This window comes from Protopterus annectens, chromosome 1.part0 (assembly GCF_019279795.1).
Source record: "Protopterus annectens isolate FY-2018-M chromosome 1.part0, PAN1.0, whole genome shotgun sequence".
Taxonomy (NCBI): Eukaryota; Metazoa; Chordata; order Ceratodontiformes; family Protopteridae; genus Protopterus; species Protopterus annectens.
The window spans coordinates 12,289,440-12,312,138 of NC_056725.1; the positions used below are offsets into that span (position 1 = coordinate 12,289,440).

General features: G+C 42.8%; 1 protein-coding gene across 1 annotated transcript in view; it reads right to left on the bottom strand.

Moving 5' to 3' along the window:
• Positions 1-22,699, bottom strand: part of BICRA (BRD4 interacting chromatin remodeling complex associated protein) — a 2,119,634-nt gene that overhangs the window by 666,098 nt on the left and 1,430,837 nt on the right. Inside the window, exon 8 of the mRNA XM_044070712.1 lies at positions 3,637-4,365. Coding sequence (XP_043926647.1) covers positions 3,637-4,365 — 729 coding nt within the window. The remainder of the gene's footprint in view (positions 1-3,636; positions 4,366-22,699) is intronic.

Genomic DNA, 22,699 nt, shown 5'->3' on the forward strand with positions numbered 1-22,699 from the left:
GTCTGTATGAGAGGGAAGGGGGAAATGCAGGAGTACACCACCTTCAAGGGAATGAGACAGCACCCCCCCCCCTCCATGCTTCACGATATGGTATCCTCGAGCAAAAGGCTGGAAGCTGCCTGTTCATGGGTGAGGCAAACAGATCCACATCTGGAATACTCCATTGATGGATAGTGTCCAGGAAAACATCCCCATTTAGCATCCAACTTATGATACAGTGTCATGGTCTTGTTTAAAGACTCTGCCATCATATTGCCTGCTGAAGGTATGTAGACAGCTTGGATGTTGACTTGTCCCTCCACGGCAATTTCCCATGCTTGCAGGGCCAACCTGCACAAGAGGTAGGACCTTGCCACAAGCCCCCCTCCCCCCATTTGTTGATGTACCACAGCAGTGTGGTACTGTCTGTGTACTACCTCAGAGTGCCTGGTAAATGATGATCTTTGAAAATTTGTTTGGCCAATATCATGGCTCTCATCTCCTTGATACTGATGTGGTCTTTCTGTTGAGTGAGGGTCCATGAGCTTCTCACTCTCCATTCTCTAAGGTTGCTCCCCACCCTGTGTCTTAAGCATCTTGAAGAGATCCTGCTTGGGGGGCAGGGGTAGGCCTGGGTTGGTCTGAATCTGGGCTATCCACCAATTCAGTTCTCTGGCAAGGCATAGCAGCATAGGGACCATAAACTCCAGGGAATGCAGATGTTGCTTCCAGACTGCTCTCAGGTACCACTGGAACTTCCTCATGTGAAGCTTTGCCAGAGGTACCATGGGGATGGTGGAGGCCATGAATCCCAGGAGTCTGAGAAATTCACTGGCTGAGATGGCTTTGATTGTACATACTTCTTTGAAGTAAGCGAGTGCCACATTTTTTTCTGGGGGAAGACCGGCCATCATTTTCCCTGTTAGAATGTGACATCACAAGAACACCTGATCCTGTGTGGGTACCAAGGATATTTTTTTTGAGATTTAAGGTGAATTCCGGAATTCTCAAAAGGAAAATAGTGAAGTCCAGCTAGGGCCATTGGGACTGATGTTGTCTATCAGGATATCGTCTAGATAGGCGAAGAGTTGGGTTCCCCTTGTCCTGGCAAAGGCCATGACTGGTGCAAAGCATTTTGTAAACACTCTTGGGGTCGTAGAGAGACCAAATTGCAAATCACAGAATTTAAAGTGTGTAGAATCCACTGAGAAGTGGAGGAATTTCCTGAAGAGGGGATGAATTGGGATGTGTAAGTACACATCTTTTATATCCAAGGATACTAAGGAGGCCTGGGGAAGGATCAGGGGCAGAAGGGTAGGAAGAGTGAGCATCCGAAAGCAGGGAACCTGGAGGAAGGTGTTGTGATGGGATAAATCCAGGATTGGCCTCTAGGGGCCCTCTTTTCTGGGGACCAGAAACATCCTGGTATAAAACCCCTTTCCTCTTGCATGTGTAGAGACTTACTGAATTGTTCCTTGTACGAGGAGTTCTTGCAGAACTGAGGGAAGAAAGCCAGTTGGTCTCCAGGAGGCTGAAGGATGCCTCTGGGAGCAGGTTTGGCCAACAATGTCATGAAGTATCCCTGTTTTATTATAGAGGACCCAAGAGCCCTAAGTAACCTGATTCCAAGCAAGGAAGGAGAGAGAGAGGGAGAGATGCATGGAAAAAGGGGTGTCTGGATGTAGTAACTGATAGTTACAGGCTACCATCTTTACCCTGAAAGGGTTGTTTGGGAGCAGGAGTAGAGGGAGCAGACCTGGAAGAGGGCTATTTTCTGGTATGCTTTTTGCTTTTTGTTTGGCATCCGTCTGGCAGAGAGGGAGATCCCCCAATTGTTTAGCCACAGCAGCCATTACAGCCAGGGAGTATTTGGCCATGTGAGTGTGGTAGCTGATGGCTCTTACTGCTAAGGTAGCAGAAGTGTACACTTTTTTCTGCTCCATTAATCTGCTCTCCTTATCCGAGGGCAGGAGGGAGGCAGAAGGGAGTAACTTGGAGGTTTGTCTGCAGCTGCACTAATGACCGAAGGATCTGCAGAAGGGGCTTTGTAAAAAAATGCAGCCTCATCAGGGACTTTGTAGAACCTGTCCGGGCATTTGGCTGCAGGTGGTTGGGAACCTGGGTTTTTGAAGCAGCCAGGAAAGCATCCAAGAAAGCAGGGTGCACTGGAGGTACATCAGACAGGTTAGAATACTCCATTTGTAAACGTTCATACAACCTCTTTTGGGTCTCGATGACCTGAATGATGTCCCACTTGAAGAAAACTTTCATTTGAGCTATAGTTTCCACAAAGGTGATGTCCTCTCCTGGGGAATCTGTGCCATTAGACTCCTCCTATCTGGGGAAGTACACCCCGGGGGGGGGGAGCAATTTGGGAATTGCAAGTGAGGCATTCATCTCCTGATGAATCTTCCGAAGAGACGGGACCAAGTTTACCATTAGAGGTAGACACAGCAGTGGCCTGGACCAAAGCAGGGTTCTGGCGTAAGACCAGGATGGAGTTTAGAAGGCCTTAGGTGAAGGCATGCCAGTTAGGAAGCTGTTCAGAGGCTGCTGGCTTCAGAGAAGGAGCAAGATGCTCGGTCTTTTGTGTCTTCTTTCTGTGGGACTCTGACGCCGAGGTATCAGAGAATCGGTGGAGAGGAGGAGGGCTGGAAGCTGAACGGCACTCCACAATGTCTGTGGAAACATCCTCCTGAACTATAATCTGAGACCCCCCCCCACGTGGGCCCTTGGAAACGAGGAGCCTAGGTTCCCCTTCAGCGACCCATTCGGATGCCTGCAATTCCCTCTGGGACATGGGACGTGCCCTTGGCATCTTTAACGGCTTCCTCCGGGGTACCCGCCAGAGGAAGATCCAAGAATTTCGGCTCTGACTTTGAGCCTTCACTGGCCTCGAGAAGTACAGCTGGAATGGAGGGTGCAGCAGTCGGTTCAGGCCTAGATTTTCTGGCCTTTTTGACTAGTGGCTCATCCGAGGAACCAGACGTCAGATCCATAGCTTTAGCTAAACATTTGAGTTGCTGATTCTCTAGATAAAGTTTTAACGTTGCTAGGCAACTTCTGAGGATTTTGGGGATGAAGGTATGACAAATACTACAAGTAGTGTGGTCGTGTTTTTGGCCTAAGCAAAATAGGCAGAGCTCATGCGAATCCTTATGTGGAATTTGCCTTCCACACCTACACTTGCCCTTTCTACTTGTCATGAAACCCCAAAGTAGTAGCAAAGAGATAATCAAAAACCCCTATGAGGTACTTATCTGAAGTCGGATAAGACAAGTTTACTTTTCCGAAGGAGTGACGACCGAAGCTGGCAGTCACACAGGCAGCAGAAAAGCTCTGAGGTACGTGCATGCTGACGTCAGTTTTGTACCGGATGTCCGTTTATGACTGACGTCCACAGAGACGTAGGACATAACATTTACCTTTTGTAGAATGGACGGATGTACATGAGTCGACCAGAAGCAGACTCCATTGTGTTGTGTGTACAGCAGCATATAAATAGAAAGACATCTGACGTTACTGCAGGCTGGCATGTCATAACACCCAACTACAGTGTTCAGGTACAAAGTAACCAGTTTGCTCAAAAGCAATGCATCCTAAAAATCAAAGCAACCTTTCACTTTATAACATTACTACTGCTGTCTACTTCATTACCTGCTGCAATCTTTCACGCATCTTCTGCTGTGGAGAAGGATTCTGAATTGCGGAGTATGTCTGTAGATTACTTGACACTAACTGAAGGTTCCGCTGCTGATCTGGTGTTAGGTGAAGTGTCTGAGCTGTCTGGGTATGAACTTGGGACTGTGCTGGAAACTGAAGTTGAAAATGTGAAGGCTGACTGTGTTGACTTTCAACAGAAGTTAAGGCTTGAGGCTGTGGTCGAGGCTGTACCGGAGCATGTGCTTCAGTCTGTGTCTGGAACTGCGGAGCAAGTTGAACCTGAAGCTGCATCTGGGTTGGAGATGCCAGCTGAGACTGGGGTAAAGTTTCTGTTTGGCTATGTGACACAGGAGACTGAAAAGGTGCCTGTACCTGAGGCTGAGAAGAAGGTCTCATGCTATGCTGTGCAGAACCATGAGGGGAAGAAGAAACTTGATTCTGGATGACAAACAAAGGCTGCACTGGTGGCTGAGAAGGGGTGCATGAGCGGGATACAGGTTCAGAAGGTGGTCTTGAAAGACTCTGAGGTTGAGAAGGTGGCCTGGAATGAGGCTGCGATGGGGGTCTAGAGACAGGTTGAGGTTGTGAAGGTGGACGTGACTGATGTGGAGACTGCAACTGGGGTAGGTGTACAGACTGGAGCTGAGAACCTTCTCCTAATGGTTGATGAGGTAGTGAGTGAGATGGGGAGGCTCCAGGAAGCTTCTGTTGTCCTGCTGGCATCTAAAAGCAAAGAAAACACAATTAAGAATAGCTAAAATACAAAGTCTGCATGAAACATAAAAAAAAAAATGCTCTTACTAAATGAAAGCTTGAAGGAAAAAGAAATGAATACTGTAATTATTTATTATTTATTAATTATACTGTAAATTTAATACTAATATTTACTAGCAATAACAAAGGGTAGAAAGTACTACAGCATAAGACAAGAAAAACTACTGCACTGCATACGAGTAACAGATCACAGAAAATGCATCTGAAAACTACTTTACTTCAGTTTCCTCTATCATTTGAAATAATCTCTGGTTTATGCAATTTTCAGCCTGTCACTTTAAATAACAAATAATGTCTGGCAATTTATATACATAATTAAGCTATGAGCTGCTAAAGAGCTGCTTCCTGTTGTCCAGGATTTAATTCTAACCTCCAATTCCCTAACAGTTTGACTCTGAGCACAGACTGATTCTAAAAAAGGTTCATACAGAGTAGTGCTTTACCCCGGTGGACAAATATAAATGAAATAAAAATTAAATAAAACTACATTTCATTTCTGTCACTGCCCTCTGATATGTACAACAAGCAATACAGCATACAATGTTAAAAGCTAAAGACTAGAAGGTGTATCCAGGTCACCCTTGTGAAAATGCATTTATGAGTAGTAGGCTTAACAGGCTAGCAAATATATAAAGCTAGCTATCCCTCTTACTTCCACTTTCTAATGAACTACTTCCTGTCACCAATGGTAGATACTTGGCTGCCTACTCAAGAACCTAACTTTTCCCTTGACACCCTGTGACTGTCAGTCATTTCTGCTCACATCCTTATTCTTCCATGATGTTAGGAGGAGACAGGGAATCAGATGTAATTTTCAAAGGTGAAGCAATTTCTAAAGTTGGGTATTTTTTTAATGCTCTTAACCTTCTTCCTCCCTGCCAGCTGGAAAGCACTGTGCAGCGCTCACTATGCTGAACTTAATGTGTGAGCATGCACTTGTACACCTGTATTATTACAGTCTATATTCGACCCCTTAATTCTAGTGTATAATGCTTCAACCCTTGGACATGTACCAGACAGTAACTGCTGCTTTTTAGGGGTTCTGTCAGCATCCTTCTCCTGGAAAGGGTAAGCTTGTGCAGTCCACTCACTCAGTTTGCTTATTAACTGCCAAACCCTTCTAATTAAACTACGGTCAGCTCTTACACATGCATTCAAGGCACAAGACCCCCTGCAACATAACGTTTGCTCTACAGCTAGCAATTTTCTACTGCAGTTGCTTGGTTTTACATTACACCATGCTAACAGTTCACAGTACATTTCAGTATTTCAAAAATCACACATTACTGAACTCAGTATGATCAAAACTATTGTCCAAGAATACAGTACTATAAAATATGTGGCTTTAACAGTCTAAAACAAAATCCCTTATGACAAAAAGGTCCCCATACCTTGCTGATACAAAAAATACAGAATACAAACATGCGTGTCTGAGTGCATACACAATGAAATACAAATGTATAAAGAGCAACCAGTGTCAGTGTTAATGTAAATCACAGCAGTGCTGATTCGTATGTACTTTGTTACACTGTTTTTCAATTTTGTGGTTTCATTCAATTTCTACACCTAAGAATTCCAAAGACCTGTCATCACTTTGGCAACCTTGTTACCACACACATCACATCAGGATGTATTCTGAAACTTCACATAACACCAGCAGTCAGAATGTTGAATTTAGCAGCCATATTAAAATGGATGCAGTTATACCATCTGTGACGAACACTAATAAGTTAGCAATAAAGAACAGCTGTAGTAGAAGGATGGTGTGGACTTGTCTAAAGGAGAGACTGACATTATCAAGGAAAGGGAAGACAGTTACTGGGTAAGATAACTAATCCCCAAGGAGTCCCTTCATGAAAAGCAAAGTCACGGGGAATCTCAGGCTGCAATACAGGGACAAACTTTCAGTGTAGTGAGAAAATACCATGGATAAAGTAGTCTGCTGAAACAGAACCACAAGAAAAAAATCCACAACAAAAAAGTTTTTTTTTTTTTTTTTTTACAGTTATGTCTGAGGCCAGGTAGATCTAGACAATTTCAAATGAAAGCTGTGTGCCAACAAGTTCAACTTGTAATATGTGAAATCATTAAAAAGTTAACTATGTTGAAATTCTTACTGAGTAATTACCACAACATACAGAATTTTTAGTAATAAATACAAGCATAGAAAGGTACTATGCTAATAGCATGGCAGTTTTTTTTGAGCCTAGCCAAGCAGAGTTCCCAAGTGCAACTTGCTTCCTTTTATAGACAGGAAATGGTCCAGTTACAAGTGTTAATACTTATAAGTTGCTGGCATTCCCAGCCCAAACAACTTCTCCACAGAGCTGCAGTACTGAATAAAAGATGAAATTAAACAAGATTTCACAAATTTTTAAATTATTTAGACATGAATCTCTGTTTTGTTTATGGATACTGCACTTAATTACATGGACCAATTTTAGGCACAGCCCAGACAAATTCACTCAGCACAAACAGAAGAAATACTGGCCAAAAACTTAACAAGCTATGGTTACATACAGTATTTACAAGCATGAATTATCATTTGTCTGTGTTTTCTTTTGTGCTTTAGCTGGAAGTGATAGGGTCTTAAACTCGGAACCTGCAATGGAAACCATGCTAAAATCAGTGCATAATTAACTCATACTCTAACTGCAAGCATAATCTTGGCACAGCACACACTTTCAAACTGTACATATAGCAGCAAACAGTCAATACTGTTCACAGAAGAAAAAAGAAATACAATTTGCACAAAAGGAGAGAGAAAATAAACAAATGGCATGACCAAGCAAAAGAGGAATAGAAAATGTAAGAAAAGAAAATTGGTTTAATCATTAAAATACATCCTTATATCGTAGAAAATTCAAAAATGATATAATATATATTCAAGAAACTCGGAGAAAGGAAAACCTTAGCAATTATATTAATATTCTGGCAACCATAAATGCTAAGTAAATAGATTTCTGTTGAAACAAAGCAAAAATATCAATTCCTCTAAAAGAATCAAGAGAGCAAGTAAAACAGTAAATTAAATAACTAACATGATAATTTTAACATTTTCTGCCACCAGACTTTTTACCGCCAAAAGACTGGATATACATTCAATAACAAAATAGCCACACCACAGCATCACAATTAAGTAATAATTTATAAAGAATGCAGAGAACCTGCATAAAAATATATTCAAGGAAGAATGTGGAACAGTTTGGAAATCAGCTCTTATAAGTAACTACATCAATATGTAAAGCTAATGGATGACTATTCAGATTAAGGACAAAATCAGTTTTAATGATCTCTTTTAATGAAAGCCCGGGATGCAAAAGAAAAACTAAAAATATAAGGCAGTAATACACAGTACTGAAAGACCGCAAGTGTGCACGTCCACATGTCACACACCCCAACGCAAGGTAATAAAATGTTTTAAAATCAGTATCAAAGCAAAACTCTTAAGACACACAGGGGAAGATCTGGCAATCCCAAAAACACATGGGAATTAACCATTTCTAGTTAAGTACCCTGCTCCTGTGCACTGCAGAGGGATTAAGTCCCAAGATGGCGCAGACAATCCAGATTTGATTAACAGCTTGGGTGCTTCATAGCAGGAAAATTGGGCATTCTCATCCTCTGGGTGCATGCATTCAAATGGATTAAACAATTTAAATCCTCAACAGGGGCTGGGGATGTGTCAGGGTGGGGGGGTGCGGTTTACATGCTACAGGAGATCTGGGGTCTGGGGTCACGGCTCATGGCTGAGGCACACACGGATGGACAAAATGCCATGCAGCCCACTGCATGCCAACCTCTGGAGACTAGATCGGTTTGTGCAAGGGGGAGGGTGTTAAGTTAAAAGATTCCCCGCTGACCATCCATTTATCTGAGATTACCATCAGGTTGAATAACCATGACTTTTGTCCTGATTCAATTACAATGCCTAATATCTTGGCCTATAAAGACAACACAAGGAGGTTAACAGCTACTGCAAACTGTAAGGAATAAAGATGACACCTACAACATATTCCATAATGAACAGATACATTTCTATACTTTTGCAAACTGGAATAATAGTGTAAGATAAAACATCTTAAAACTGCAAAAACAACAAAATCTGCCTAAAAAACACTTTGTAGATGCCAGGAGCTTGTAAAAATGTAATAAAATATAAGTGCTTTTGTTCACTATTCCAACTGACGTTTCATCAGATACATACTCCCTCATAAAACATTTCCTTAAATAGGCAATTAAATTCTGCCACCTAGTGTTAAGCAATATAAATGCACTATTTTCCACAAAATTAGATGTAAAAACAAAATGAAAACTCTAGCAAAGCTAGAACTTCCAATAAGTCACCTCCCAAACCTCTTGTGTCAGAGGCACATGAGATTTATGCAAATGATCCTTATGAACATCAGATGTTTCAGCTAATTGGCAATTCTGAATGCCCATGACTTGTTTCGTCATTCTAATGGACAATTTCAGGCCAATAAAGCCAAACCCCACTAGCTTTGGATATTCATATTTCGGCATTGTTATGACTCATTGGCACAGCACAAGCAGAGTGTTTGACTAAGCATTAGAAACACAGGGCTGTTATACCCAGCTGATGTCCATTATCATTAGGGTCACTGCAAAAATATACCAAACAACAAACAATGAGTGAGAAGGTCACTGAAAAAACAATCAGTAAAAACAAAATGAAAACTCCAGCAAAGCTAGAACTTCCAATAAGTGACCTTCCAAACCTTGTGTCAGAGGCAGATGGGATATATGCAAATGATATTTATGAACATCAGGTGTTTCAGCTAACTGGCAATTCTGAATGCCCATGACTTGTTTCGTCAAATTAGATGTAAAATATTCTTAACATTTTTTTACAACTTCCTGGTGTCTACAAAGTGTGATTTTTTTTTTGATTAAAACTGCAAAAACAAATACATTATTAATAAAGTCAAAAGTTTTAGCTGCACCTGGCTCTGCAGCAAAGAGCGATGGAATACTTACTGTGACTCAGATTACCAGAGTTCAATTAGCAGTAAACAGGCTGCCATGCTGGAGGAGACTGGGGGGTGGGGGTTCATATATCAGCTTGTCCATCCAAGGGGAGGGAATTGGGATTTTCTAGCAACTGGGGCATGTCCTATTGGAGACTTGAGGCATGTCAACCCTAGCTACAAGCAAGCTACCATCAGTTTAACACTGGGAAGGCAAGGACAAGTCAATGTCTCAGGTGGTAGTGATCATGAATCTCACTCAGCCTAATTGGGTTCCCCCACTGCCATTCATCATATAATCCACACCTCACGCCAGATGCTTAATTCTACCTACTGACATGCAAAGCACAATCAGGGGGATCCATGTCATTATTCTGTGGTTCACCCACCTTATATACTCGCATTTTCACTGGCTGTGCCATTATCCCTTAGAAGGTCTACTCTGATCTCACACACCAAAGAGCTTTGAAGAAATGAGAGCGAGGCAGCACTGGAAGAAGCTTTCTTTGGTTCTTTAAGTCCAGCCTTGCTCTCAGATGGATGTGTGTTTACAGTAGGTACTGATGCAGACAGGTACAGATAAGCTTGTTAGTTAGAAACCTGTTAATTCTTCTTCATACCAGCTGTCCTGCTTAAGCACATTTATTTTGTGCATTCCTTGTGCAAGTTGAAAGCCACTTGTACATTTGATTTTAGCCAAGTACAGTTGTGTACACTTACCATAAATGTAGATGTTCGAGTGTATTCACTGTTGCAGTCATTACATTTGGGTAATCTGCTTGCAGGTTGCCCTCAGTCAGCCTGAATTCCAAAGTCTTGGGTCCTGCGTCGGTTGCTGTCTCCTCTTCCATGACATCAGGTCATCAGGGGTATAAAACATGCAGCCAACGCCATTTTCTTTAGTTTTTCTTGCCCCAGATGTCAGGTGCCCCCAAAAAGATAGCAAAAATATATATGTGTATATATATATATACATGCATCAATATAAACTTTACCTTCATCTACAAACAAATACACCACATAGGTTGTAGAAGATAGAGACGAAAAGATAAACTCCAGAATGACAGGGGAATGGCGGGTGGGTAACCTGGACTGCAACAGTGAATACACTCGAACATCTACATTTATGGTAAGTGTACACAACTGTACTATGTTCTTCGTGTTTCACTGTTGTAGTCATTACATTTGGGTAGAATCCCAAAGCTATGGTTGGGAGGCTGGAGCTAAACAGCATTAGGAGCGGCTATAAGGCCCTGCAGAACTGCAGTGGCAAAGTCTGCCCTGGACTTAGAGTAGAGAGGCAAATGATAAGGCTTTGTAAAGGTGTGAACAGAGCTCCAAGTAGCAGCCTCTAGAATGTCTTTGGTTGGTACTCCTCTGAGAAAGGCTGCTGATGTGGCTGCAACCCTGGTGGAATGAGAACTAATGCCCTTGGGCACAGGTTTACCATGGTGTAAGTAGCAGAAACGGATGCAGTGGCTTATCTAATTTGAAACTGTCTGCTTTGAAATAGCCTTTCCTTCTGATCCTGCAGCTTATGTCACTAGTAATTGCTAAGTTTTTCTTAGAGCTTTAGTCCTGCTCAAGTAGAATCTTAGCTGTCTGTGTACATCCAAGGAATGCAGAATTCTCTCCCCCTTGTTCTGTGGATTTGGATAAAAGGTTGGCAGATGAATTGTTTGGTTAAGAGCCACACTGGAAACCACCTTAGGCATAAATGTAGGATTTGTCCTCGGAGACACTCTGTCTGGGTAAAATATGATAAAAGGCTCTACAGCCATGAGGGCCTGTAGCTCTGAAACTTTTCTTGCTGAAGTAATTGCTAGTAGCAGAGCTGTTTTCCATGATAAGAACTTTATATCAGCGGTAGCAGCTGGTTCAAATGGGGGCAGGGTGAGCTTTTCCAACACATAATTGAGGTCCCATGCAGGTAATGTTGATCTTCTAGGAGGCTTTAAATTTTTGGCTCCTCTAAGATACTGCTTTAGTAAAGGATGAGCAAAGATTGGTGGCTCTGTATTGTAATGAGGAGAAATGACAGGGGCATGGATTTTAATTGATGAGAAAGATATGCCTTTGTCAAGCATCTCAGTTAAATATTGTAATATCTGAGGAATATTTGATTCTGCTGTATCAGTTTCCTTGTGCTTGATTCCAAGCACAGAATCTCTTCCATTTATCAGGATAAAGTTTTCTAGTACTAGGCCTTCTGGCTTTCAAAATGACATCCATCACAGCTTTACTGAGAGGTGTTGTTTGTATAACTACATGATCAGCCATGCTGCCAGGTTCAGTGTCTGGAATTGATTGTGGAGGATCTGATTGCTTTGCTGGGACAGTAGCTGAGGTCTTTGAGGTAAGGTCCAAGCTGAGTACTGAGACAAGTTCCTTAGGATTGGGTACCAGTATTGGTGGGGCCAGTCCAGGGCAATTAGTATCATCTTTGGTTTCTCTTGTCTGACTTTTAGGAAAACCTTGGGAAGAAGAGGCAGAGGAGGAAAGGCGTAAACTAAAGTTTTTCCAACTGAAGGATAGGGCGTCCACTTTCCATGCTTGTCTGTGATAAGTCCTTGTGCAGAATCTTTTCAATTGATAATTTTGAGGAGAGGCAAATAGATCTATGTCTGGGGTCCCCCATTTCTCTGTTATCATGCTGAAGACTTGTGGATTTAGTTTCCACTCGTGAGGATCTATAAGGTTTCTGCTCAAATTGTCTGAGTATTTTGCTTTCCTTGCAGAAATTGAGCTTGAAGATATATTTGGTAGGTCAAAGCTGTGTTCCACAGTGCCATGGCTAATCTGCAAAGGGGGTAAGAGTGTGTGCCCTCTTGCTTGTTTATATACCACATGACCGTGGTGTTGTCCATCTATCAGTAGTTGTCCTGGATGAATTAAGCCCTTGAAGGCTGTTAGAGAATTTTTAACAGCTGGCATCTCTTTCTGGTTGATATGTAGGTGCATTTGTTTTGGAGTCCATATGTCCTGAATGCATCTTCCTGCTATGTGGGCCCCCCATGCATAATCTGATGCATCTGTTAAGGTTTGGCTGGCAGAGGGTAGAGTGAAGGCCCATCCCATGTTTTGGTGACATGCCTTTGCCCACCATAGAAACTCCGGTTGTAGGCAGGGAACGACAGGAATTGTTGTTTCCAGAGTGTGAGAATGTTGACTCCATAAACATTTTAGGCACCACTGAAGTTTCCTCATATGCAGTCCTGCATATGGAATCAGTAGAAAGCAGGATGCCATGAAGCCCAAAGCCTGCAGAATTTATCTTGCAGATAATTGGGTTTTTGTTGCCATCAGTTTGAAGTACGTAGTCAGTTGCCTTTGCTTGTCTGGCGTGAGGTAAGCCATCTGGGCAGTTGTATTCAAGCTTGCACCCAGGAATGTTATCTTTTGAGAGGGTACCAGTTGTGATTTCTTTTCATTTATTGTGTACCCTAGGCATGTTAGAAACCTTTTCACAAACGGGCAGGTGTCAAAGAAGAATGTCCTTATTCTCTGCTTGAATGAGACAGTCGTCCAAGTAAGGGTATATTTTTATAATTCTTTGTCTGCAAAATGCAATTACTGGTGCCAGGCACTTTGTAAAGACCCTGGGCATAGTAGATAAGCCAAAGGGCAGTGCGGAGAATTGGTAATGCATTAAGCCAGCCTTGAATCTGAGGTATCTTCTGCACGATTCTCTTATTGGGACATGCAGGTATACCTCTTTTAGATCTAATGTCACCAGCCAAACATTCTTGCCCAGCATGGGCAGAAGCTGCTGCAAAGTCAGCATTTTGAATTTTGGAATGCCCAGGTATGTGTTCAAAATCGATAAATCCAGTATTGGCTGCCAAGCCTTGTCCTTTCTGGGTACCAAGAACAGTCGAGTAAAAACCTTGTCCTTTTTCCTGTTCTGGTACTGGCTGAATGGCCCCCATCTCCATGAGGGACGTAACCTGTTTCTGTGCCTCTGCACATTGATTTTTTGGCAGATCTGGTCAACCATTTAACATTGGCAGAGTGTGGAAATGGAACATGTATCCCTGTGATACTATGTTTAGTACCCACTTGTCCTGAGTTATTAACTGCCAATTTTGAGCAAAAAGTGCTAATTTTCCCCCTAAGGGTGCTGCCAAAAGATAGTGCTTGGTGTAGGCAGAGGGAAGTCATTGGGACAGTTTTCTGTAGGTTTGCGCTTTATCTCCTCCAGATTTGGAGGGAGAAGTGCCCCATTGCTTTGACCTGTATGAATCTTGAGCCTGGTATCTGGAACCCTTAGGGTGTCTGGATTTGCCCCTTTGATCTCTGTCTGACACAGGAAAGGACCAATTTTTTGCAGGCCAGTGTCTACTGAATCTTGGTGGCTGCACTTGTAACAAGTCTTTAACAGTTTGCATAGACTTAGGTTTGTCTTCCATTTTCTTTAACACCTCTTCTGCCTTAATACCAGAGTATCATGCTGTAAAGGAGCATCTAGCAATTTAGCTTTAACATGATCAGGCAAATTTTTTTCTTTTAGCCAGGCATGCCTCCTAATCACAGATCCAGTAACTGCGGCCCTGCAGGAGGCCTATAAGGAATCAAAACTACATTGCAAAGTATGCTTTCCAACCTGTTCAGTTGCATGCAATCATTTCTGCAATTCTATATTTTCTGCAGATTCAGAAATCAACATCATTTTCTGTTTCAGCAATCCCATTACATGTTGTTGATACTTAAGCATATGAAATTGACAATTTAAGGCCCTGATTGCCAAGGTTGCAGATGTATAAACCTTTTTCCCCATCTGTCCAGTGCCCTTGAATCTCTGTCAGAGGGGGTAGGATTTTTAGCTGTTGAGGCCTTAACTCCCTTTGGACCCACTGAAATAGTTTTAGGATCAGCAGCAGGGTTTCTAAATAAAAATTTATGTGAGTCAGGGATCCTGTAATATCGGTCAGGCTTACTGGGAGCCGGTGGTAAGGAGTCAGGGATCAAGCTTGACTCCGAAAAAATACAGTTTTGTACCTACCATAAATGTAGATGTTCGAGTGTAGACACTGCTGCAGTCATTACACTTGGGTTATCCTGCTGTCAGGGGGTTCCCCAGCCGGCCTGAGTTCCAAAATCTTGGTCCGGCGTCGGTTGCTGTCACCTCCTCCCTGACGTCAGTGCGACAGGGGTATATAAGATGCAGCCGACGTAATTTTCTTCAGTTTTTCTTGCCCCAGATGTCAGGTGCCCCCAAATAGGTAGGCAATTCAAATTGCTAATAAAACATACATAAGAAATGCAAACAACATACTTTCAGCTACCAGCAAATACTCCCCACAGGTAGTAAAAGTTAGAGGAACTAGGTACGTACTAGCCAGTAAGAGGGGAAGGAGGGAGGGTAACCTGGACTGCAGCAGTGTCTACATTCGAACATCTATATTTATGGTAGGTACAAAACTGTACTATGTTCATCGTGCGACACTGCTGCAGTCATTACACTTGGGTAGAATCCCAAAGCTGAGGTAGGGTGGTTGATTCTATAAGGCATTAGGGGTGGCTATAAGGCCCTTCAGCACTGCAGAGGCGAAGCCAGCTCTGGATTTAGAGTATAGAGGCAGAGGGTAATGCTTGGTGAAGGTATGCACAGAACTCCATGTTACTGCTTCCAAAATATCCTTGGTAGGTACTCCTCTGAAGTAGGCAGTTGAAGTGGCTGTTGCCCTGGTGGAGTGAGATCTAATGCTGTTAGGCACAGGTTTTCCATGGTGCGTATAGCAGAAATGTATGTAATGTCCTATCCATTTGGAAATAGTCTGTTTTGAAATAGCTTTTCCCTGTGCTGCTGCAGCATATGCTACCAATAATTGCTCAGATTTTCTGAAAGCTTTGGTTTTGTCCAAGTAGAAGCATAACTGCCTGTGAATGTCCAATGAATGCAGTAGTCTTTCCCCTTTATTCTGTGGCTTTGGATAAAAGGTAGGCAAGTGAATGGTTTGGTTTAGAGACACACTTGAAACCACCTTAGGCATAAACGTAGGGTTAGTTCTTAAGGACACCCTGTCCTGGTGGAAAATGTGGAAAGGTTCCACTGCCATTAGTGCCTGTAATTCTGAAACTCTTCTTGCAGAAGTTATTGCCAGGAGCAGAGCAGTTTTCCAAGAAATGTATTTTAATCCCTCTGTGCTAGCTGGTTCAAAAGGAGGTAAAGTTAATTTTTCCAAAACAAAGTTGAGGTCCCAAGTTGGAGTAGGTGCTCTATGGGGCGGTCTTATGTTTTTTGCCTCTCTGAGGTACTGTTTTAGCAAAGGATTAGAGAAAATTGGTGGATCCGTGTTGTAATGTGCAGAGATGGCAGAGGCGTGGAAATTGATGGATGAAAAGGAGAGGCCTTTGTCCAACATCTCAGTCAAATATTGCAGTATCTGAGGAATGTTCGGCACAAGTGGATCAAGGCTGTGAGCCCGGTTCCAGGCCCAGAATCTCTTCCATTTATCCGAGTAGGCTTTCCTGGTACTAGGCCTTCTGGCCTCCAGAATGACATCCATAACTGCTTTGGAGAGAGGCATTGCTTGCGTGGCTAGGGAATCTTCCATGCAGCTAGGTTTAGTGTCTTTAGCTGGCTGTGGAGTAACTGATTGTTGTGCTGTGACAGCAGATGTGGTATTTGAGGAAAATCCAGGGTGGTCCTTGTGCTGTTTTTTAAGATTGGTACCAGTGCTGGCGTGGCCAGTCTGGTGCAATCAGGATAATTTTTGGCTCTTCTTGCCTGGCTTTTATGAGTATCCTTGGGAGAAGAGGCAGAGGTGGAAAAGCACATACTTGTAGGTTTGTCCAGCTGAATGAGAGGGCATCCACTTTCCATGCTTGCGGATGGTAACTCCTTGTGCAGAATTTCTTTAGCTGGCAATTCATTGGGGAGGCAAACAGATCTATGTCTAGGCTCCACCATTTCTTTGTTATCATTCTGAATATGTGAGGATTCAATTCCCATTCGTGGGGATCCATGATATTTCTGCTTAAGTCGTCTGCCAGTGTGTTTTTCTCTCCTGGCAGGAAATGTGCTTGTAGATGAACTTGATAGTTTATAGCTGTGTTCCACAAGGTCATGGCTTGTCTGCAGAAAGGGTAGGAGTGAGTGCCCCTTGCTTGTTTATGTACCACATAACTGTGGTGTTGTCTGTCTTTAGTAGTAGCTGTCCTGGATGCAACAGGTCCTTGGAAAGCTATAAGGGCATTTTGTACAGCTAGCATCTCTTTTTGATTGATGTGAAGATGCCTTTGTTCTGCGGACCACTTGCCCTGAACACATTTTCCTGCCATGTGTGCTTCCCAGGCGTAATCCGATGCATCTGTTGTCAATGTTTGCCTGGCTGTGGGTTGAGTGAAAGGCTGCCCCTTGTTGAGGTGACAAGCTTGAGCCCACCATCCAAACTCCTGTTGAAGGCAAGGTATTAGTGGTATAACTGTTTCCAAACTTTGACAGTGTTGAGACCATACATTCTTTAGGTACCATTGTAATTTCCTCATATACAGTCTGGCATATGTAATTAGTAGTATGCAAGATGCCATGAAGCCCAAGGCCTGCAAAATATTTCTTGCAGGGAGCTGGGTCTTTGTTGCCATCAATTGAAAGTATTGTGTCAGTTGTCCTTGCTTGTCTGGCATGAGAAAAGCCATCTGAGCCGTTGTGTTCAAGATGGCACCCAGGAATATTATCTCTTGTGAGGGCACTAGTTTTGATTTCTTTTCGTTTACTGTGTACCCCAGGCAACTTAACTTTTTTACAAACGCCAGATGCTGTAGAAGAATGTCCTTGCTCTCTGCTTGAATCAGGCAGTCATCCAGGTATGGGTAAATTTGAATTCCTTTCTGTCTGCAGAATGCAATTACTGGTGCCAGGCACTTTGTGAAGACCCTGGGCACAGTAGATAATCCAAAGGGCAGTGCAGAGAATGGATAGTGCATTGGACCAGCTAAGAACCTGAGGTATCTTCTGCAGTTTTGTCTGATAGGGACATGCAGGTATGCCTCCTTGAGGTCCAAAGTCACGAGCCAAGCTTGCTTGCCCAGCATGGGAAGAAGCTGCTGTAATGTCAACATTTTGAATTTCGGAACATCCAGGTATGTGTTTAGTGAAGAAAGATCCAGAATGGGTCTCCAGGCTTTGTCTTTTCTGGGAACCAGAAAGAGTCTTGAGTAAAATCCTTGCCCTTGTTCCTGTGGTGGTACCTTTTGAATAGCTCCCCTGTTTATGAGTGCCATAATTTGCTTTTGGGCCTCTGCCCGTTGATTTAGTGGCAGATTTGGCATTCCTTTTAATCTTGGCAGTGTGTGAAAGTGGAACCTGTAACCTTTTGAAATAATATTGAGAACCCATTTGTCTTGGGTGATCATATGCCAATTGTGAAAAAAAAATGCCAGTTTTCCTCCCAAAGGGGCTGCCAAGAGTGAGTTGTTTGGCAGCTGGAGTGGGAAGTCACTGGGGCTGTTCTTTATATGGTCGGTGCCTGTCTTCCCCTTCTTTCTGGCCTGATGCACCCCATTATCGAGGCCTGTAAGGTCCTTGTGGTTGATCTCTACCTCTTGGCCATCTGTATCTGCCCCTTTGAGGTCTGTCATTAACCGGAAAGGACCAATTCTTTGTTGGCCAGTTTCTACTAAATCGAGGAGGCTGAACCTGTAAGAAATCCTTCACTATTTGCATAGATTTTGCCCTATCCTCCATTTTCTTTAATATCTCTTCTGCCTTAACTCCAAATAAAACATCCTTCTGTAAAGGTGCATCCAGTAATTTAGCTTTAACATGATCTGGTAACGAATGTTCTTTTAACCATGCATGTCTTCTAATGACAGAGCCTGTAACTGCTGCTCTGCATGAGACCTCTAAAGAATCAAAACCACATTGCAAAGTATGCTTTCCCACTTGTTCAGCGACATGCAATAAATCCTGCATTTCTTTAAAATTAGGAGGATCTGTATCTGGAAGCATTTTTTGTTTCAACTGAGACATCAAAAATTGCTGATATTTTAGCATGTCAAACTGGCAATTTAAGGCTCTCATTGCTAAAGTTGCAGATGTATATACTTTCTTTCCCCATCTGTCTAGTGCTCTGGAATCTCTGTCAGAGGGAACTGGGTTCTTTGCTGATGAGGCCTTAACCCCTTTAGGTCCCTGAGAAATAGTTTCAGGATCAGCAACAGGGCTTTTATACAGAAATTTGTGTGAGTCAGGGACTCTGTAATATCTGTCCAGTTTAAGTGGAGCTGGAGGTAAGGAATCATGATTTAAGCTGGATTCAGTATACACATCATCCACAATATCTAGCACTGGCGGAATAGCCAGGGGTCTGTGTTGAGGCAATAATAGGAAGTCTCTGAGCCTTTTCTTGGATTCTGAATAATCATGGCCTTCCCAATGGAAATGCTCCCTCATAGTATGTAAGGTTTTCCCAAAGGAGTAGTCCTCAGGCGGAGAGGCTGATGGAATAGATTTCCTCAGCATCAGACTCCTCATAAGGGGGTACAGAGTATCCCAGCTCTGAGGATGAATCTGAGGAAATGGACCCATGGTTGGATGAATCATAATCTGCATCCTGTCTAGGCCTTTTATCAGGTGGGGGATGGGAACCCCTGATCAGATTGATTAGGTCTTCGGCCATTTTGAGCATTTGTTTCTTAGGCATGAAGGCCTGTCCTGGAGAATGTTGTACTTGTTTCTTAGTTTTTAAAGGAGGCTTTGACTTAGAAGAGGGTTTAATGCTTAGCTGAGTAGGTCTGAAGACACCCTCTGAAGCTGTGGGTAAGCTCAGGTGCTCCGGATCCCTCTACAGGATCGGTTTCGGTCTGCTGAAAAAATAGTGCATCCGAAGGCCCAGCCATCTCCACGTGGGGGTCAGGGGTGGCCTGTGGTTCTGCAGAAGCGGTCATCAGGGGCTGCGAAGGCGCCTCACTGAAAACCGGAGAACCGGTGACTGGCCTAGAACAGGCTTCGTCGTCAGTTTTGGGCCTCGGATGCCTGTCTTTGTCTTTGTGCTTTTTATGAATACCAGTCGTCGGAAGTTCCGACGACATGGTATAATTAAATTTTCTGCCAAAGTAATGTTGGGCAAAATCAAACCGACGTTTAATAGTGCGCTTATTAAACCTAGCACAAAACCGACAACCAGTAACGTCGTAGTCTGGGTCTAGGCATGGGATACAATAAGAATGGAAATCCTTATGAGGTATTTGCTTCCCACAAGAAATACAGTTATTAACTTTTACTGACATCAGTCTGAGGCAAGAAAAAGTTTCCCCAATGGGGTACTTAGCTTTGTAGAAGACTTCGGTTCTGGATTCAGAATGAAAATCTCAGGAGTAGGCCGACCGGCACTTGCGAACTGCTTTTGCTTCGGGCACTGCACGGCAAGAAAGACTGAAGAAAATGGCGTCGGCTGCATCTTATATACCCCTGTTGCACTGACGTCAGGGAGGAGGCAACAGCAACTGACGCCAGACCAAGACTTTGGAACACAGGCAGGCTGGGGAACCGCCTGACAGCAGGATATCCCAAGTGTAATGACTGCAGCAGTGTCACATGATGATCATCACATCATCCACAATGTCTAATAAAACAGGGGGAATGGCTAAAGGCCTGTGCTGAGGGAGAAGGAGGAAATCCCTGAGCCTCTTTTTTGATTCTGAGAAATCTTGACTCTCTCAGTGAAAATGTTCCCTCAAAGTATGCAAGGTTTCTCCAAATGAATAATCCTCAGGAGGAGATGCAGATGGTATAGACTCCTCTGCATCAGAATCCTCATAGGGAGGTATAGATAATTCCTGATCAGAAGAGGAATCAGAAGAAATAGAAACCTGATCTGAAGATTCATAATCTGTGTCTTGCCTAGGCCTCTTATCTGGAGGGGGATGGGTACCCCTGATCAAGGTAATAAGGTCTTCAGCCATTTTGATCATCTGTTTTTTTAGGCATAGAGGCCTGTGCACGTGGCTCATGCATTGGTTTTTTTAGTTTTAGAAGTTGCTTTTGTCTTTGGTTTTGCAGCTGTTGTCGGTTTGATGTACAAATGATGAGGTCTGAAAACACCCTCAGAAGCCGGTGCCTGCTCAGCGGCTCTGGACTCATCCAAGGGAGATACATCCGTCGGTCCAATACCTTGTGTACCTTGCGGCATGGTGGACTCCACATGGGTGTCAGTAGAGGCCTGCAGCACTAAGGTAGCGGGTATCAGGGGCTGCGAAAGTGCCTCACTGAGTACCGGCAAACCGGCGACTGGCTTAGAAGAAGCTTTGTCGGTTTTGGATCTTGACTGCCTTTCTCTGTCCTTTTCTTTGCATTTTTTGTGTACTCCGGTAGTCGGATTGCTATTAAATCTGTTTCCAAAATACTTTGAAACAGATGTTAAATCTAGCACAAAACCGACGGCCAGGCACGTTGTGATCAGGGCCTAAGCAAGGAATACAGTATAAATGGAAATCCTTATGAGGTATTTGCTTCCCACAAGTAATAAATTTATTAACTTTTTCTGACATCGGTATGGAGCAAGAAACAAGTTTCCCCAATGGGGTACTTAGCTTTAGTGAAGACTTTGGTTCTGAAACTCAAACTCAAATATTTCAGTAGTCGGCCGACTGGCACTTGCAAAATGTTTCTGCTTTGGGCACCGCGCGGCAAGAAAGACTAAAGAAAATGGTGTCTGCTGCATGTTTTATACCTCTGACGTCATGGAAGAGGAGACGGCAACCGACGCAGGACCCAAGACTTTGGAATTCAGGCCGACTAAGGGCAACCTGCCAGCAGATTACCCAAATGTAATGACTGCAACAGTGAAACACGAAGAACATGTGCAATGCTTAACTTTATCTGAAAAGAATGGCTTTATTCTATTTGTGTATGTAGCTAGTGGTTTATTTTTACCGTTCAAAAGTTACTGCTCAAATCTTTCAAATAGTTAGTAGTCAGGCTACTAAAAGATTTAATAATTGGTTTATTCTAATGGTAAACAATAACTGTTGTCTTTACTGTAATGATATCACCAGCCTGACACAAAGGTAGTAGTGGAAGTATAGGGATATCATTAATCCCTTCAGAAAAATACTGCGTGGGTTTGCATGTAAAACAATCTTAGTCATGTTTTATTCACTGCTTAGTCTGATGGAAACCAGTGTCTGCAACTTTGATCTGCAAGAATACAATCTAAAGCTTAGAGTGTGGCATGTGCCAGCTATTACCAGACAATAGCCCTTCATATATTACTCAGTGCTGATGTAGATATGAATCCTTTACTACTGCATGTAACTTGGTGACAGCAGTGTGGACTATCACAGCCCTTTGTCTGTTATACCATACATGCAGTATACAGCATCAAATGCAAAATATGACAGTTCTAGTCTGGGTACTTTTAATTCAATCTATGGGAAGACACAGATTTCTCACATCATCATTTGGTTAACTCATCAGCACCTGATGTTTTTTCAGAGCACATCTGCACAACTTAGTTAATGGGCCTGAAAGTAATGCCGATATCACATAATGGAGGGAGATCAGGTCAAAAAGCATAAGTAAGTGACTTAAGAGATGGGCACATTATATAAATGCATGTATACAAACACACACTGTGTTGGCGGGGATAAAGCTTCAAGTATACATTTAAACTAATACAGAATTCAATGCAGTATATTAGAAGTATAGCAGTCAGCCTATAAAACAGGTATTTATATGTTTTAGTGAAAGGATGGTTAAGTGAATAAAAACAAGAAGAGGGATATGACAGTGGTGCTCAACAAGTACTTATTTGTTTTAATAACGAATGCTGTAGCCACTGAGTTAAACAAAAATTTGAATGGAGATGAGTATTTTTATGAGGTAGTATACAAATACCAATGCTTCTACCATATGCAGATGATGCAATATTAATTTTGAAGGATTATCAGTACGCCAAAGTCATGGTCTCAAGCTAAATGCCAAAAAATGCATAGTCATTCCGTTTGGGAAAAACAAAACTCCCATGAATTACCACATAGGTGGCAGCCCCCTTAATACAGAAGAGGTAATAAGAGATCTGGGGACCCAGGTGGATAGTAATCTCTCCTTTGACAATCATATTGCCAAAGTAGTTAGGAAATCCTTCTATGTGGCCCATCTAATTACTAAAGGGTTCGTATCTAGAAATAAAGAGGTTATAGTACCCCTCTACTTGTCACTCATCAGACCCATCATAGAGTACAATGCCCCATTTGGAATGTACCTCACAAGACACTTCCAACAGCTGGAAAGACCACAAAAACACCTCACCAAGAGGATTACTGGCCTCAAACATATGTCCTGTGCAGCC